Here is a 19,029-nt window from a genome sequence, read left to right as displayed (position 1 = left end):
GATAGGTACTGTCATTAATTCTGCACGGAGATTAAGTCCTGGGCCTAAATTACACAACAGTGGAAGTTGGAGTTAACCTCAGAGTCTGGACAACTCCAGTCCTAGCCTCCCACACTTACAGTGGTCCTCACCAGGCTGCACTTTCAAGTTGTATGCAGATGCAAATGGTGCCCTCCTTTCCCAGTTGCCTCCTCTGCAGCTCTCTTCTGGGGGACAGCTTCTGAATGACCCCCCCTCCCCCGTCTCCCCACAGCCTGCCCTGACTCCAGCTTTGAAACTTCCCTCTTAGGAAGCAGTGACCATACCGTACTATAATGGTCTCTTTGCTTGTCTGTTCCCACAGCCAGGCTGTGAGCCCCTCCAGATGACTTTATATTGCTGCCACCTGATGTGCTTGGCACATACTAGAATCAAAAATGTTAAAGGGGGGGCTTCCCTGGTGGCGCAGTGGCTGGGAGTCTGCCTGTTAGTGCAGGGGACATGGGTTCGAGCCCTGGTCTGGGAAGATCCCGCATGCCGTGGAGCGACTGGGCCCGTGAGCCACAACTACTGAGCCTGCGCGTCTGGAGCCTGTGCTCCGCAACAAGAGAGGCCACGATAGTGAGAGGCCTGCGCACCCTGATGAAGAGTGGCCCCCGCTTGCCGCAACTAGAGAAAGCCCTCGCACAGAAACGAAGACCCAACACAGCCAAAAAAAAAAAAAAAAAAAAAAAAATGTTAAAGGGGGGACTTTCCTGGTTGTGCAGTGGTTAAGAATCTGCCTGCCAATGCAGGGGACATGGGTTCGATCCCTGGTCCGGGAAGATCCCACATGCCGTGGAGCAACGAAGCCCGTGTGCCACAACTACTGAGCCTGTGCTCTAGAGCCCACGAGCCACAACTACTGAGCCCACGAGCCACAACTACTGAAGCCCGTGTGCCTAGAGCCTGTGCTCTGCAACAAGAGAATCCACTGCAATGAGAAGCCTGCGCACCACAGCGAAGAGAAGCCCCTGCTCTCTGCAACTAGAGAAAGCCCACATGCAGCAGTGAAGATCCAACGCAGCCAAAAATAAATAAATAAATGTATTAAAAAAATGTTAATGGAATAAATAGCCTCAAGAGGGAGTTAGATACCTGCACGCATGGCTGTTCCTGAATGAAGTATCACAGGTATTTGAAAACGTCCCTTTGAACCTATGGCAGAGACTGCAAGCTGTGTTAAAGGGACTCTTCAATATTGTAATCCTGTGACTTTGAATCTGGGAATAATACTAAGGGCAAAGGGCAAGAGGTCAGTGCAGAGTGTTCCGGTGAGTTGAGAATGCTCATAGCGTTGTCCAGATTTACATTCACACCCCCAAGGTCAGGGCTGAGCCTGGGCAGGTGGAGCTGATGGCATTGAGCTCTGGCATCCGCTCAGGCGTGCAGCAGCTGCCTCTACCCCAGATGCTGTCTGGGCAACGTTCCTTCCTCTAGGGTGGAAAGTTTTAGAAGTGCTGGAGGAAGGACCAGAGAGCTGAGTGAAGGGTCTGTGTCCTCAGTTGGTCATGGGATGTGTGGTGATGGGGAAGGGAGCCCAGGGATCAAGTACAGCTACAGGAATAATCAGCCTGCCTCGGAAGAGATGAGGCTCGGGGCTGCCTAGGTGCTTGAAGTGCAGTAAACATGGTGCTTTGCCAGCGTGTTTGACCCCTCCCCCCACAGGCTTCTCGGCCCATGTTCTCCAGGATGGTAGCCACCAGCCGTGTGTGGTTGTTGAGCAAGTGAAATGTGGCTGGTGTAACTCAGCTACTGGACCTTTAACTTTATTTAATTTTAATTAATTTAACTAGCCATATATGGCTAATGGTACCATATCGGACAGGGTAGGAAGATTTCCATCATTCCTAGTTCTGTTGGACAGCACTGCTCTAGATAGTTTCTGCTTTAATGCCAGCTTAGCATCATCAAGGGAGGAATCAGGAGCATCTAACTCATTACATTTCTTAACCAATGCAAAGCTATGGCCGACTTGAAAAAGATATACATTTATACATCCGTACACGTGTGTGTCTGTCTGTCTCTATTTCTATATCGTCCACCTACTCTCCTCTATTTATCTATCTGTCTCCCTTGCAGCTACTATAGAAGCTTTCGGTCTCTCCCCTTTCCAGCACCATATTTAACTCAGAAGTCTGTTTTTACTTAGTCTTTGCTATTTTCCCCTTTGACCTCATTGATGGGAACGTTCTCTAAGTGTTGCCAAGGAACGTCAGTGTGTTTTTCTGCAACTGGCATCTCTGAGGGTGCCTAGTCTTCGAGGTGTCTGCTCTGCAGGTAGTGGTGCGAGAGTTCATCCTTGGTCCTTGGACCTCTGACTCTGCTGGGGAAGGCAGTGCCTGGGGATGGCTGGGCGTTTGGTGTCCCAGAGGAAGTCACTGCATCCATCATTCTGAGTGATGTCTGGGAGACGGTAATCTCCAATGTTAAGAAAATAACCATCTGATTCCATAAGTAAGGAAACCAGGCATGGCTTTTCATTTTCAAAGTATTTTATTTAAATAAGTTCTTCTCTTGGTGTGTTTGAATTTTCCAGAAAAAAAAAATACTGACAAATACTATACAACTTGGACCATTTATATTCTTCCTGAAGAGGTAACTGCCCTTTTTTCTACATCTTCCCCTACCCCCAAGAAACCCAAAGCGAATCCATTAAGCAGTGGGAGAAAGACCTCTTCTGACCATTCAGAAGTGCTGGGCCTGGGGGCTCCTCCCCCAGCCTGGGCTGGTTTAGGAGGCCTCTTCTTTACCATCCTTTTTGCCCTCTGTTAGCTTAACCTCCCCAAGATGGGCCAAGCAGGCTCCAGTCCTGAGGCACCCCTGGCTGCCAGTGGCTGTTCTGGGACAGAGGCTGGGAAGAAGGAGTAAAAATGGAGAGGGATAGAGGAATGGAGCTGGGGTGGTGCCCAGAGAGGAGGGGAATAAGAGAAGAAAACAGGGGAGAGAAAGATGAGAATGAAGTGGGAAGAAAAGGTAGTGGACTCCAATTATTGCTTTGAGCTCCTTTCATGCACCCACGTATTCAACAAAAATTGGTGGGCGTATAACACTCCGGGACTATTCTGGGTACTCCAGTGAAGGTTTTCGGGGAGGTTGGGTGGGAAAAAGATAAGCCTCTTTCAGGGTTTGGGTCTCCAAACCTGGGTACAGAAGCAACTGAGAAGTGTGTTTCTGGGTGTTTCATACCTGGACGTAGAGCAGGTCCATTCTGTGAGGAGATGGTGGGGCACTGCCCCTGGAGACAGAGGCCTTGTCATGGCAGTGACTACCGACTGCTCTCTTAATTCTAACTAGCAGCCGGTTGTCAAGGCAACCATGGCACTTGTGTGGTCCCTGATCCCGGAGATCCTCCCTCCTAGATTATATCTGACACCAGTCTCGGCCATCAGCCTCCACGTCTCCCCCAAGTCATCCGTTTTAGGGGGGCTGAGAGTTGGAGACTGAAAGAGCAACTCACCCTGCTGGGCAGCGGGGTATGTGGGGAGGCACATGCATGTTGTGTGGGGAGAAGACAAGTCATCCTGGGATGTGAAGGGGACAGCCAGCTGCTCTACGACAAGTCTCCATATGACAAGGGGACAGAGCATCAGAGGGTGCTTCTTTCTCTGGTCAAAGAGGTTTATGCATGAGGAGCCTGAGTGCCCAGGGTCACTTAGGGTGAGAGGGTGAACATGACTGGTTTTAAAATATAAGCAGGCCTGAATTATGCTTCACAGGGTCACCTGTGAGAAGACCTTGGTGCAGCAGTTGCTACCAGACACCTCCCATCCATAGGACTAGACCTGGACTTTACCTGGAGGGCAGTTGAGTACCAGCTAGCCCAAGTGAACAAATAGAGTACATTTTTCCATGAACACAGTCTTTCAGAATTTAGCTTTTGCTTCTATAAATATCATAGTTTAGCTACATTTTAAATTAAGTTGCAATTTCACCACCATTTAGAAGAGCTTCCGTGGGAAAATATTTCAAGAGAGCTACCCAGCAGATTTGCAAATGAACTTTTAGAGCCCAACCTGCTCCCAAGTTGGAAATTATCCATCTTTGTGATATGGTCACAATACAATCAAAATACCAACCAGTTCACCCTATGAGTGGATTAATTCGGCCCCCAACCTCAGCCCGGTGGGAAGACACTCTCCTCAACTTACCACGGACCTAACTTACATGTCCTCATGGCTCTCAGGGCACACTTGTCAACCCGACCCTTGGTCCTGCATGCACCCTCCTCCTGCAGAATTCAATACGCAACTTCCATCTGTTGCAGCGATTAGTGGGCTCACTTAGAAGAGAAGGTCACCTGGGGGAATTGGGGAGGTGTTACAAGTTTACCCTTAACATCATCACATATCCGACAGCATCCACAGACAGTTGTGAGTACCGACTGTGTGCAAGGCACTTGCCTGAGCTTCAAGATAAATATTGATCAACCTCTGTATAGCTTCGTCCTACTTTCATTTAAACTCTGTAACTTCTGCATCCCATCTGCAACATACCACGCATCCGTGACAACCTTACGAAATTGTTTCCAGTGTGCCTTCTGTGAGACTGTCCCTGTGATTGTCTTAATTCCTTCCCTGCTGAAAACCTTTGGTTTCATAGGGGATCCCTAGCTCAGGGGTAGCACCCCCTTCCCATCTGTGAAACATACATTGCACAGGTACACAACGGTCGTCCACTGAAGTGGACGGCGTACACCTGGTCTCCATAGCCTCCTAGCGGTCACTACCAGGAGCCGTTTGTCCTCGCTTGGAGAAGGGAGCCTTGCTGAGTGGTTCTGGGGGTAGCGTCTCAAAGAGAGGTCTTGGACTACATTGAACACCCATCAGTGGTGCTGAGGACCTTGTCATGATTTGCAAGACAATAGCTTTCGATGAATTTTGATCCATCACACTTTAAACTTTTCCTCCAGGTGAGAGGTCAGAAGCACAGGAACTTGGTGTGTCTGTATCAATATACAGGAACGGGGACTGTACCGGGTTGCTGGAATGTCCTAAAATGAAGATCTCCAGTAAAAGGCTATGTAGGGATGGGAACAGAAGAGCATACATCTCTAACCTGAGTGGTGTATGGCATTGACAGTGCGTAGGCCTCTTGTCCGGTTATGTAATTGTGCATGTGTGCCCGGGTCTGCCAGGCTTTCCTATGAGATGTTTTTCCAAGAGCAGATAATGTACTGCCTTGTTTAGTGCCTTGTACAAAGTAGACATTCAGTGACCATTTGATGAACAGTATATACTTGCCCAGGTACCTGTTGCCTGAATTTGTGTGTGTGTGTGTGTGTGTTTGTGTGTGTCGTGTGCATGTGTGCATTTGGGAGATATGTCAAGATGTATGGATACATGTTCCTTGTGCTTTTGCATATGGAATGTGCCGGAGGTGGGTGGAAGGCATGCCGGAGTCTGTAGTAAAGAGCATTGCTATTGGACACACAGATGCCGAGACAGCACCCAAGGCTTGTCCACGTGTTCCCCGGGAATGCCCTCCATGGGGATACTCAGTCTGAGGTTTGCTCCTTGGTTGAGCAGCTCCTCTGTGGACGTGAGTGCATCACTTCAGGGATTTCTGCTCCCTACCCTGTGTGTGGTTGGAAGGCAGCTGAGCCCCCAGGGGAGGACACTTCTGCCTCCTGTCTAACTAGACGGGCAGTGATGGCCTCTTTTCCATCTGGAGAAGCTTGGGCTGAGCGGAGATCCAGAGGTCTTCTTCAGCCTTCTTCTTTTTCTTCTTCTTCTTCCCCTTGTTTCGCTCTGGCTGTTGGCCACTTTTGCCTGCCCGGCTCCAGCAGCAATGGCAACAGATGAAGAGGAGGGTGATGATCACCAGTAGGGGCAGCCCCAGCAGGATGCCCAGGCAGATGCTGTTGAAGAGGCCCTCTTGGTGTTTGGCCGAGACGGTGTCCCAGATGGCGCTAAAGAAGGCGCTGATTTTCTCCATGGTGCTTGGCTAGATGGGACCAGAGGAGCCTCTCAGCTCACCAGCAAGGCCTGGGCGTGACAGGTTGCAGAATTGCCCACTTGTAACTTATTCCTCTACCAGCTTTGGGTTTGGGCATGCCACGGATAGCACCTAAAGAGAGAAAAACAGATAATTTAAGAGATACGCAGTGGGAATGGTCTGTAATTTTTAATAACGTCCTTGATTTTAGGCTTAGGAAATGGGAGGAAAGCAAAGGTTTCCAGAGTTCACTGAAATTGTATTGAGACTCTATAAACAAGATAAACACATGCATTTAGTCAATTAAGTATTAACTAATTCTTGCTATGTACAACTGTATGGGGCTTAGGATATAAAAATGAATAGCATATCAGACCTGGCACATAGCAAGTGCTCTGCAATTGTCAGATAAATAAACCAATGTGTGTATTCACAGTGTTCTGGTTAAGGGGTTGGCTCCCTGGACCCTCTACAGGAGTAGTTCTCCACTGCAGCTCACCTGATAGGTGTTGAACACATACTCCCCACAGGACAGCTCCGTATCTGACCTTCTGTGAACTTGCCATTTTCAACACTAATTAAAGCTTAAGCACAAGATCGAATGTCCAAGTCTTTCTGGCTGTCATAGGGGACTTGGACCTCCCCAGGCTAGGAGGTCATCAGTCCTCATCCTGCCTCACTCCTGCCTTCCTTGCTGTCCCTTCATGCTCTCTTCCCTGCTCTGTGTCTCCCCCCTCCTTATACCCGACTCCTGTGCCTGGCAAGGACTCATCGTGCTTTGGGTGGGAAACCAGTTCTCTCTGTTTCTACCTTCCTCTCCCTCATTACCCTTGTCTCTGCTTTCTGTCCCCCAGCCAAAGATTCCCAAGTCTCCTTCCCTGCCTGTTCCCTTTCTTTGCAGTGGAAAGAGTTTTGCAGGCTGATCAGTGATGGTGCTTGGAAACTGGGATGGGGTCCCTGGATGTCCCTCTACTCCTATTCTGAGCTCAGCTTACAGCCGGGACTGTTCTGGTTGCTGGTCCAGAGTGGCCTCTCTTCCTGTGGCACCTTCTCCAACTGTCTTCATATATCTCAGGCCTCAGCTCTCAAGTATAAGGTCTTAGAGGCGCCTTCAGTTCTGGAATCCACAGGTTCTCGGGTCTAAACAAGACTTGGAGGACAGGGATAATTCGAAGAAATTGAAGAGACCTCTTGGCATAAGACATTGCTCAGGAAAATAAAAAAGACATTGCCCAGGCTGCAGACCTTATAAATCATCCTGACCAGCTCTCTCACTTAAAGATGCAGAATCTGAGGCCCATAGTGCTGAGGTGACATGTTTGAGGACACACAGAGCTGTGATGAACACCCAGAGCTCTGAACAATGGGTCCAGCGCTCTCCTGAGGCTGCTGGGCGAGCAGAAAAACTAAGGACGATGACTTTCTATTTGTATTTTATTTGATACTTTTCTAAATCACCTTCATGTGAATGATCTTTTAAGTGAGCAATGGGATGGTGCATTGTGAATGGAGGGAAGCACTGGGGGACCTGGGTCCGGAATCATTTTGAAGTCTGGGCTTCACTGGGTTGTCCTGCGCTGGAGCATAAATGTGTGTGTTACACACCTGGGTGGTGTGTTACACATGGTGTCCCAGCGGTTGTCCTTGGGGGTCTAATTCCTTGGATAACACACTCTATAAGTGTCCTACGTACCCAGTGCCCACGTGTCCATCCAGGCACACCCAGGATCTCCATCCTGGTCTGCAGGCATGTGGACCTATCCCCTCATAACATTATTTATACAGTTTATGCAATTGTATAAATTGGTACCTGTGCCATTTGGCCCATGGAGCCTGACATCATGCTGTAAGCTGGCACTTATTATATGCCAGGCACTGTTCTAGGCACTTTGCACCTATCGACTCATTTAGTCTTCATCACAACCTTATGAAAGAGGTACAGTTATTCCCCCCATCCTACAGCTGAAGAGACGGAGGCACAGGTCACACAGTGAGGGAGTGGCAGAGCTGGCCTTAATGGATTCTGGGAGGTTTGGCTCCCGATCCCCAAGGGGTGAGCCGTTCACAGGTGTTGCTCTGGGCCTCCTATTCTTTCGTGTGGAATTAACCCATTTTTGGCAAGTAGCCCAGAATTTATAGAATCTTACAATCCTTTGCTATCCCTCAGGTTGACTGAAACATTTATCCCCGTCTGTTGCAGAAGAAGACTACAAAGAGATTTATTTCCCATTGTCAGACACCTCACAAATGCATGAAGATACATACAGTAAAAATCCAGTCCCGCCCAAGGGGAGGTTTATAGAAAGCATATGGCACCTGACCTTAAATTCAACGTGCAACAAGGAAGAGCATCCTGAGAAGTTATGTCTCCTTGCTGGAGGCTTTGCCTGAGCCCCTCTGAGTGTCTGGGAACATCTCACGCCATGGACCTACCCACACGCCATCAAACACACTGGCTCTTTATAGAGGAAAACCACCCTTGGTCTCCCCATAGCCCCTCAGCGGGGCCACTTCGCTGCTTGCTCCTTCTCACACCACTTGCCTCTCCTCTGGGTTCTCCTTCTCCCTTTGCTGTAACCTTTGCTTTGACCTCAGCCTTGTATGGCCCAGTATTCTTTGGCCTATCCAGAGGGATTTTTCTGCTCTGTTGTTAGGTGCTTTTCTCTAACCTGACCCTACACATACACTTTCGGGGACCAGATGCTCCTTGCACTGCATTTCTGTGATTCAATTAGACAGCAGCAAACAACACTTGCTGACAAACTTTACTGTGCCAGGGGTCGTGCTGGTCTCTGTGGGGAGCATATGTGAATCAGAGCCCACTCTTGGGTTCAGCCAGGGAGAGAGAAGAAGGGCATCAAGCCCTTGGAGAATATTAGGGCAGTTTCGTAAAAGTAGAGCCACTTGAGAATAGAGCATCTTGAGAGATGAGTAGGATCTTGACAGAAAAACGTGTGAAAAGGATGTTCAAAGATTCCAAACAGTGAAAGTTCTAGAACATCAGCAGGAGAACGAGGGGCCTTCTGGTGAGCCTCGAGCTCAGGGTGGGAGAGGGAAGGACTGTAGGCTGTGGCCAAGGTAGAGAGGGCCTTCATAGGCTGTGTTTATTTGGGGGGCTTTATAACAGGAGGATGTTGTGATCAGAGCTGCCCTTCAGGAAAAGATAACAGGATCTGAAAACCTCTGGTAGGTGTTTTAAGAGAAGATGTTTCATCCATTTAGCAAACTTTTATTGAGCACCTAATATGTGCCACACAGTGTGTTAGGTATTGAGGATTCAGGAATGAACGACAAAGATAAGGTTTCTGGTATCATGGAGCCTTGTACATTCCAGGGATCTTATTATCATTAAGGGCTCATGCCAAAAGGCAAATAGAAGAAGCAAATTCCAACTTAGGATGCTTAGTTGGATGAATTAAAAGCATGCATTTGAATCATGTCTTTATTTCAATGTTCCAGGCCCTCCCACCCATCCCAACCTTTGTCTCAAACTCATCCATCCCATGGCACGTAAAATAGCCTGTGAATAAACAGATTTCTTTTCAAGCTAAAGCTAAGTCAATAATTCACTTCTGGATTCCTAAAGGTACTTATTTGAGTCTACTCTCCATACAACCAAAGAGAGTATACATTAACGGTTGGGAATCCTGTCTGGGGAAAATTCAATTAAAAGGTATTCTTTATATTTTTTAATCTAAGAATTCTCTTCTAGGCCCCCCACGTTACTTGCTGAGCTCTGCTCATCTATAGTGTTTCATTAGTATTTATGAGCTTTGCATTATTAGCATTTCCAGGAAACAATCAAATATCTCCTTGGTGGTATGAATTAAAAGTTAGAGCTTCTATGAACGTTTTTGCAAAAGGAGCCACGCTTTGAGCCTTAGAAATGCTCTTGGGAGACCCCATCCTTTGGTTAGCTCTCAAGTATCACTGAGAGCTGACACTGTTTGAAAAACAATTCATCTATTCTTGTAAAACCAAAAATAGGTGCTAGCCAACCTTGATTGTGGTTGTGGGGGTGGTTATAAGGAGGGAGAAGAGGGGAAAAGGTCCTTTCAGTTTTCTTGAAAGTGAGCAGTATTCATCTCTATATCCTTCGTAGTATCTAGCTGGGAGAGAGTCATTCATCCACTCTTTCTTCCCACAAGCGTCTGTCTGCCTGCATGTGAGGTGTTGATGGAGAACAGAGATCCTGGAGCCAGAAGACCTGGGTTTGAGCCCTGGCTCAACTCTTGTGACCTTGGCCGGTTACCGAACTTCAGCTACAAAATGAAGCTAATAAGCTTCCCTTGTAATGAGGTTGTGAAGATTAAGAGCTCAATATGTTTAATGCATTTCGTAAACTGTAAAATACTATAAAACATAATCTGTAAAATAGCGAGTGATCTCCCCATAACAGCGGACTAATTCTAGCCTTGAGCTTTTCTTCCCCATCCCTCACCTGTAGCCCAGTCTTCATGGCCAGGGAACCATGAACCCCCCCCCCCCCCCAATTCAAATGAAAAGGGCTTCACAGGTGACCTCCCCGCTTAGAACTGGTCTGCAGTTCTGTGGCTGTAATTCTAGACTCCGGCATCCAGCAACAGGAATGGAAAAGGGTCGCTTGGGGAACATCTGATGGTGTCTGGAGGACTGTTGAGCTCATAAAATGAGACCTGGGGAGAGCACCTAGCCCTCTGCAGGCCCCAGCTTCCCTCCAGGCTTTGGAACCCCTGGAAGTGTACTGGGATGGCTCCTGCCACAGGGATGTCTGATCCATCCCTGAGAGCCAAGAGCTGCTCCAGAGTTGTGTCTAGGGCTGGCCCTCAGACTGCTGTTGCTTCTGGAACTCCCCAAGAAGGGGGAAGGGCATTCTCCTTTGCACCGGCCTCTTGTAATTTCTGTCTATTAGGTGAAATAATACGTGTAAATCTGAAGAATAGTGTCTGCTGGATAGCAGATGCTTTCTAGAAATGTTAATGTTAAGGATCATGATGGCACCCAATTGAAATCCCTGAAACCTTCTCCAGAGTGACTTCCAAATGGTTTAAATCTTTGGGCTTCTTGTAGGGGGTGGGGTGAAGCAGGAGGGTCAGGTTTCTCTCAGAGCCTTGGAAGATTCCTCTGCTGCAGCTGCAGACTCCTGGGTATGTGTGGGGGCCACCTCATAATTGTAACTTGGGGGCAAAGACCTTCCCTTGGGCCTTTCCTCAAACGTTCCATTGAGCCCGTACCCTGTGTTGTGGTCATCACTGTGCTTGCTTTATCTCCTCACCCAAAGATCTCAGGTGATGGCAGGATGGCCTTCTGGCCAGGGAAGGGAGTCACCAAGCGTGTCACCAAGGGATTAAAGGATGCAGGTTCCCGAGTTACACTCTTGGAGACCCTGATTCAGTAGGTCTAGGGTACGCCCAGGAATTTATGTTTATAACAAACAACCCAAGTGTTTCTGGACAATTATCAGGTCCAAAAACTGCTGAATGAGGAGGTTGAGCTGATGACCCTTTTCTGTAAGCTCAGAAGCCATGTGCTGAGTGAGAGGATGGATGGATCATGGGCGAGGAGAGTGGGAAAGAGGTTTATTTTCATACACAGCAGCACCAGGGCCTGCTGCAGGGAGCCTCCTTGGGTGTTACTTCTTGCTCTTGTGTAGTCAGGGCATCTGGGCCAGAGCTACTCTCGTGGAGGTCACAGTTCAATGCAATAAACATTCACGGAACCCCCACTCTGTGTCTGGCCCTGTGCATTCAGATCCTGAGCTCCTCCCTGTCTTGTAAGGAGCAGAGACAAAGATAGCAGAAGCACAGTATGATCAAGGGTCCTGTGGTCAAACTCTGTGTAAAGGGCATGGGAGAGGTGCAGGGGAAGGAGTAAGCAAGCTGGCCTGGAGGGGATTAAGAGGTGAAAAGGAAATGACAATCAGGACAGAGTCTGCTCAGTCATTCCTTCAGGGACTACTTATGCGGCACCTAGTACACGCTGGGAACTGTGTTGGGTCCTGGGTATCCAGGAGCAGGCAGATTCAATCCTTGTCCCTTTTTTGCTCAAAATCTGGTGTGGGAAGCAGACACTCATCAAAGAACCCTGCAGACCGGTGTGTGAGTTTATAGTTGCTATGAAGGAGAAGCCCGGGATGCTGTGAAAGTGAGTGATACCCATCAGGGAAGCCAGGGCAGGCTCTGGGTGGGGATGGCTTCACTAAGATCTGAATGACAAAAACAGCAAACATGTGGTCAGGGTGTCTGAAAACTCTTGAGGACATAGACTAAAATTATCTAAAGCACTTTCAAGTAATATGCGTGATGTGTTTTCTTTCAACTCTCCAATACCTTTTCAGATGAAGTGCCTCTAAATTTAAAGCAATGAGTTCAATTGTTAATACATGATAAACTGTCCCCCCACCACGAAGTCTGGAAACACAGGAAATAATGTGTTCACTGTATTTTTTTCAGATGAACATGGACCTGTTGCTTCTCCTGCAAAGGACCTGAAAGGACGGTGTGGCTGGACGCAGCAGCAGTGAGTGGGGGTGACAGTGGGGTGACGTGAAGCCCTCGAGGCAGGTGGCCCTACACCTTCAGGGCCTGCTAAGCCATGTCAATGGCTGGTGTGTACTGTAAGGGCCATGGGATTTCAAGCAAGGAGGGGACAGTATAGATCTGAGTTTCATAAAGAACACTGTCACTGGGGTGAGAGAGAACAGATTGGCAAGGGCAGGAGCGGGAGGAGACGACTGCAGTTGTTCAGGGAAAATGGCACCGGGACGAGGGTGAGGGTGGTGGCGTTGGGTGGGATAAGTGCCTGACTTGGGTGTTCTCCAGCGGATGTGGTGAGAGAACTGTGAGGCGGAGGGACATGAGGACTGTCTCTGGGCTGTGCTCTGCTCTTCTTCTTCTAGCCCTAGTCTCCTCTCTGGTCTCCAACTCTGGTATATTCCTAAAATAGGAATCCCATCCAACAGGCTCTACCTGACTTTCGCCATCTCTCCTGAGGGTTTAAAACCTCTTTTTCAGCCCCAGGCCTCTCCACCCTGCCTGCCCATACCTTGTCCCAGCTCCCAAAACCACCCTGCAGTCCTTGCAAAATCCCTTTGGTTACAATATCACACACTTCGGAAACCAAGGCTCTCTGGCAGCTAGGGCACGGGTGAAACCTCAGTCAGCAGTTATTAACTCTGCTGCTCTGGATATGTATTTTCTTGATGTTTCTCACCTTGCTAACCTGGCATGCTCAGATGCCCTCTAATAGATGTAAGTACTGTTTTGTACAAAAATTGTCAGATCACAGAAAATAATCTGCTAGTGGAATATTACGCTTATAACTTAAAACCTGGCTCAAGGCATGATGAAATAGATGTCTGTATTTCCCCCAATTTAATTAATTGCTTCAAGTAACTAGTCCAAATACAAAATTGGATCCTCTTTTTTTCCCCCCAGAGTATGCATACATGGTGGGGAACTAGATATTGAGTATTAGAAGAAAATAGATAGTATTTTCCCTCAGAATCAATGTTATAATTATGATTGCAATTTTGAACAAAAGCACAAATAGGTCATCAGTACAGAAACGATTAAGGTACCATGGTTATTAAAAATAATAAAATGATGCTTTGTCATGTAGACATTCTGAATTGGAATAATCCAGAGATGGGTCATCTCTTTGGGTTCCCTCACTTTATTGATAAGGAATCTGGGACGAAAAGAAGCTGTGACTTGCTGGAGGCCACACAGTTGACAACTGGTGGATTCAGGGCCAGAACCAATGTCTTCTGACTCCCAACACCCCTCCTGCCAGGTTTCCCCTACAGAAGTCCGTACAGGTAACTACGGAGGCAGCACTAGGCAAGATGCCCACCACGTCCTCATCCTGGGCTCAGGCTAGTCTATGCCTCTCAGCCCCCTGACACCTCTGGAGCTGTGTGACTGAGTTCTGGCCAAAGGAATGTGGGCCTGGCTCCTGAAATCTCCCCCAAGGGCCTCCACATTCTCTCTCTGCTTGCTCACTGGCTGGCCAGATGCAAAGGGCCCAGGGGAGGACTCCAGGGCCCCTGGGACAGCAGAGGTGGAAGATGTTCCTGAATGAGTGCTAGCAGAGCACCTCGCTGACCACAGTGAACAGTGGAACGAATGAGAAAGAAACCTTTGTTGGGGGAAGCCACTGAGATTTAAGGATTATTCGCTATAGCAATTAGCCCATCCTACCTCACACAAATGACAAAAAGCTAACGTTGACAATGATTATAACAAATATGTGATACATTTAACAACTCTTCTGTGGTGCAGCTTTGACCCAAGAGGGGTTTAGCTAAGTGCTTCAGAGTGCTGGTTCCAGGACCAAATATCCTGGGTTCGAATCCTGATGCTGCTACTCACTAAGTCTATCACGCTGGGCAGCTTACTTAACCCAGGGGCTCACTTTCCTCATTCGTGAAATGGAGCTGCTAATAGTAGGCTGTTGTGAAAACTAAATGAGTCAGTAGATGTAGAGCCTCTTGGAGCCACGCCTGGCCGTAGATGTGTGCCCTTATTATTTGACCCCAAAGGAATAGGCTGGCCAAAGAAACACCCTCGACTTCTTAGCTAATGGTGATTTTGTTTGCCTTTTTAGAATTTGGATGGTTCTGGAGTCATGACTGATTCTTTAGGTCTCCTTTAAAAGACATTTTTTTTTCTCCTTTTTCTATAGTTTTCCTGTAGTAAGGAGACTCTTACTACACTCATCATTCTTTTTCAAAGCAACCATTTCAGAATTAAAACATGTACAGGCATCACTCAGAAGCAGCACTATGAGGGTGTGGATACAGCCTTTTCACCCCCCGTGGATCTCATATCACTGGGCAGAGCGGGACATGAGCCTCCATCCTTCCCCCACACCAAACTGTCTTTTTGTTCCTTCCCTCTCTCCCTTCTTTCCTTCTGCCAGTGCATTTAATGAGCTCCTAGTATGTGTCAGTTCCTTCCCAGGCACTGCATACGTAGTCATGAATGATGCAGATATGGGAAAGCTACTTACTTTCCGCAGGGAGAAGGCAGATAGTAAACAGGTGCACAAACAAAGAAGCCAAGATATGCTGTTGGTGCTATAAAGCAAACAGTCGGCATGACCTCTGAGGAGGTGACTTTGAACTGAGGTTGGAGGGATGACAAGGGTCCAGTTGCGCGCAGGTGGCAGGAACAGCAGGGCGAAGGCCCGGCGTGGGAAAGAGCCTGGCATGGTCTAGGAGAGAGCTGGAGCCCGAGAGTGCCGAAGGTGGAACAGGACTCAAGCCAGGCAGCGGTGGTGGCACGAGTATAGAGGGCAGAGGGTGGAGAAGCAGAGAAAGCACCCCGAGGAGCACAGGCACCCTCCCCTTCACCCTCGTCGTTATCGCATTTGTCCAAGCCCTCAGACTACTCTCTCGTTTTCCTTCCTTCAGTTCATCTTCTAAAATCCACATGGGGTCATGCTCCCCCTGCTCAGCCTGTCTCTGGCCCTTCGTCACTTGCACGATCATCGCAACTCCTCGGCTAGGGGGACAAATCGCTTGTGAGCTGTTGGCCTCTGCTCTCACCCTAGCCTCGTCTCCCACCACCACCCTTATTGTCACATTTCTTCAGATTCTCCCGAGCTTCCTGCTCTCTCACACTGCCATTCTTTGGCACGTGCTGTTCCACCTGCCTGGAATGTCTTCTCACCTCTTCCCTTTGGTCCGTTCACAGGGAAACTCCTTGTCCTGCCAGCCTCCTCTGGAGGTCTTCTGTGACTGTCAGTCATCTGCCTGCAGACCTCCCCAAATCCAGTTCTTTCTCTTCTGAGCTCTCATGGAGCCAATAACCTACCATCACAGCCCTTGTTGACTACGTTGTAATTATTTGTTTTCTTTGAAAAAGTAAAAGAATACAGAAAAGCACACAAAGAATCATATATATGTATATATATATATGATATATTTATATGTTACAATCCTAACCCCTATCTCAAAATATGACCTTAGTTGGACACAGCATTTTTGCAGATGTAATTAGTTAAGATGAGGTCATACTGGAGTAAAGTGGGTCCATAATCCAATATGGCTGGTTTCCTTATGAAAAGGGGAAATCTGGACATAGAGGTAGACTTGCACAGAGGGAAGACAATGAAGGGGCATTTAGAGAAGATGGCCGTTGACAAGCCAAGGAGAGCGGCCTGGAACAGATCCTTCCTTCACAGCTTTCAGAAGGAAAGCTGTTGGTTCAGAAGGAACCAACCCTGCCAACACCTTGATTTCAGATTTCTAGCCTCCAGAGCTGTGAGGCAATACATTTCTGTTGTTTAAGCCACCCAGCCTGCGGTACGTTGTCACGGTAGCCCCAGGAGACTCATGTACCCCTCTTGCTTGACACCTCTCCCACCCCTCAGCTGGTCTCATCCATTTCTATCTCCAGAATATATCCCGCATACCACTTCTGTCCATTTCATGGCTAGGTCACCATCACCCCTCACCTGGATTACTGCACAGCTTCCTAACCAGTCTCTCTGGTTCTACTCTTCCCTCTTTATAGCCTCTTTTCCCCACACGAGCACCCCCCCTTCCCCACCCCCACGGCTTCCCAATGCCTGGAAAGTATTGAATAAAAATACCCCACAAGTGCTTCCATCAGCTGGCTCTGCCTCCATCTCTAATCTCATCCTGTAACACCTTCTCCCTCGCTGTGCCCTGGACACACCTACTCCAGAGCTGTCCACCCCTCAGGACCTTGCTTGTCCCTCTGGTACATTTTCTCTCGGATCTTGGCGTGGCCGACTGCCTCCTAACATGCAGAGTTCCACACAAAGGCATTTCCACTCACTTGTAACCACAGATGTTACCTCAACACGAAGCCTTTCTCGACCAAGTCATCTAAGAAGCCCAGCCCCCATCAACCTCTAGCACACCATCCTGTCTTATGGCCTTGGTAGTTCTTCCCACTCTAAAATTTCGGAGTCACACGTGATGCTCTTGTCACTGTAGTGTATGCATTTATGGACTGTCTTCCTGCTCTGGAAAATAAGTTCAGTGAGAACTGGGCCCTTGCCTGTCTTATTCTGTGTAGATGCTCAGAGTCGGGAATGTCCCTGAATGAATGAATGAAGTCATTCTGGTTAACCCAAGGGTCCTAAAAGAAAAGAGATCTTGAAAAAAAAATGTAAATTAGTCAACCGAGGTCACTGGGGAGAGAGCAGGGGCAATGAAAGGCATAGAAAAGAGGCCATCAGTCACATGTGTGGCCAGACTTTGATGACAATTATCCACCATTTAGCCCACCATCCAGACGGATCTTCCAGCCAAGTAACTCATTTAAGGAAGAAATAATGATCAAGAAACTCCCATATCACTGAAAGCAGAAGGGAGTGGGGAGTGTGCTTTATCAGCTCCTAAATAATCATCTACCTTCCTTTTGCTCAGTTACAGAGAGCTCATTGTGGCTGGGACTTTCTGATAACAAGGGATCCTTTCCTAATTACTATATGCTCTATTTCAGGTTCAGCAGAAAGAAAATTAAAAAGCTCCATTTCACTCCAGGTTCAAATGAGTCAATCTTTCAATCAATCAAGTATTAATTAAGCTATGCTAGGAAATACAGAGGAGGAAAACGGCACCTTCTCTCTACTCAAAGATGATGTGAGGAAAATAATTAGAGAATAATTTAAGAACCATGAAAAGAATTTAAAAGGGTTTTCATCTGGGCTTTCTTTGACTTTCTGTTATGGATGGCCTAAAATCTCTAGCCACTTTATTCTCCTTTACTCTTTCTCCCGCCCTCTTCCCTCTCTCTTCTCCATTCTCTTCCCTAATTACATTGTCTCCAAAGGGTCCATGTCATAGACTCTGACAATAATTAGTCGCTTTCAGTCACTCTTAGGATTAAACACTAAAAATCGTGTCTCTCCGATACTCTGAAAATTCCAGCTGTGCTAAATGTGATCGAATGCAGTACCCCCAGCCTGTTAGCAAGTTACAGACTTCCTCATGTTTATGTCCCTAGATCATCATGATAACTTCCTGATTTTTCTCCTAAACCAGAAAACATGCACCAAGAATTTTGCCTCCTTGGGGATATATGTATACATATAGCTGATTCACTTTGTTATAAAGCAGAAACTAACACACCATTGTAAAGCAACTATACTCCATTAAAGATGTTTAAAAAAATGATATAGTAAGATGAAAAAAAAATAAAACATAAAGTTATCCATCAAAAAAAAAAAAAAAAAGAATTTTGCCTCCTTCGCTAACACTGGCGTGGAGTCTGGGCAACATCCACTTAAGTACTTTGAGTTTAGTTTTCTCTTCTGTAAACAGAGATTTGAGCACACTTCTCAGAGGGTGAGGTGTTTTTTCCACCGTGCTACATCATTTTATTCTTTCTCCCCAGAACAGTGCCTGGCAGAAAGTGGGCTGGCAATAAGTATTTGTTGAATGGATGAATGAATGAATGAGTGCGTGAGTGAGTGAATGACGTGTGTAAAGATAATGTGTGTATAGCGTGTAGGCTAAGTACACTTCACACAGTGGGGGCCTTAAAATTGCCTTGAAAACCATATAGCACCCTATTTGTTATTATACTACTCATATTTTGTGAAAGGCAAAAGCGTCCATTCATTACAGAATTCATAAGCAGAGTCTGATCAACTTTTCTGTGAACCGGTGGGAGTGAGTCAGCCAATCCTAGGAATCAGGGCAGACCCATTTGCCTTTCCCCTGCTTTCTTGCTAATTTTATTTCCATTCATTCTCAGCTGCCGCCCCTCTTTCAGCCCTCCTGACCTCCAGGATCTAGTTTCTTAGGGATGCCTTGTTCTGTCCATCACTATCAACTTTCTTCTCTTCATTTCAGCTAGAATGCTCACTTGTTTTCCTTTGACTGGCCTCTTTTGACATAGATACCTCAGGAGGCCAAAGCCTCAAAAACAGAGGCTTGGCATAATGTCTTATCACCTTTCACAGGAACAGGGAATGATCTATTGAATCCAAAAGTCACCATTTGTTGTGTTCTTACTAAGTGCGCAACTCTGCATGTGTAATCAAGGCTCTACAGACATTGCCTCGTTCAGCAACTCAGGAGGTGGGTCTTTTAATCCCCATTATACAGATGAG

At 47.3% G+C, this 19,029-nt stretch overlaps 1 protein-coding gene and 1 long non-coding RNA gene across 7 annotated transcripts in view; one reads left to right on the top strand and one right to left on the bottom strand.

The window, feature by feature from the left end:
* Positions 1-19,029, top strand: part of LOC309604675 — a 426,266-nt gene that overhangs the window by 4,358 nt on the left and 402,879 nt on the right. For all 3 annotated transcript variants that reach the window (XR_014230944.1, XR_014230945.1, XR_014230946.1), the window contains exon 2: positions 12,387-12,453. This is a non-coding gene — a long non-coding RNA (uncharacterized lncRNA). The remainder of the gene's footprint in view (positions 1-12,386; positions 12,454-19,029) is intronic.
* Positions 2,496-19,029, bottom strand: part of KIAA0040 — a 34,825-nt gene continuing 18,291 nt past the window's right edge. For all 4 annotated transcript variants that reach the window (XM_082405024.1, XM_082405027.1, XM_082405026.1 and 1 more), the window contains one exon: positions 2,496-6,087. In XM_082405024.1, coding sequence (XP_082261150.1) covers positions 5,656-5,955 — 300 coding nt within the window. In that variant the 5' untranslated portion in view covers positions 5,956-6,087 and the 3' untranslated portion in view covers positions 2,496-5,655. The remainder of the gene's footprint in view (positions 6,088-19,029) is intronic.

The sequence above is a fragment of the Balaenoptera borealis genome (assembly GCF_965194805.1).
Source record: "Balaenoptera borealis genome assembly, chromosome: 1".
Lineage (NCBI taxonomy): Eukaryota > Metazoa > Chordata > Mammalia > Artiodactyla > Balaenopteridae > Balaenoptera > Balaenoptera borealis.
This window is presented reverse-complemented; position numbering and strand designations above follow the sequence as displayed.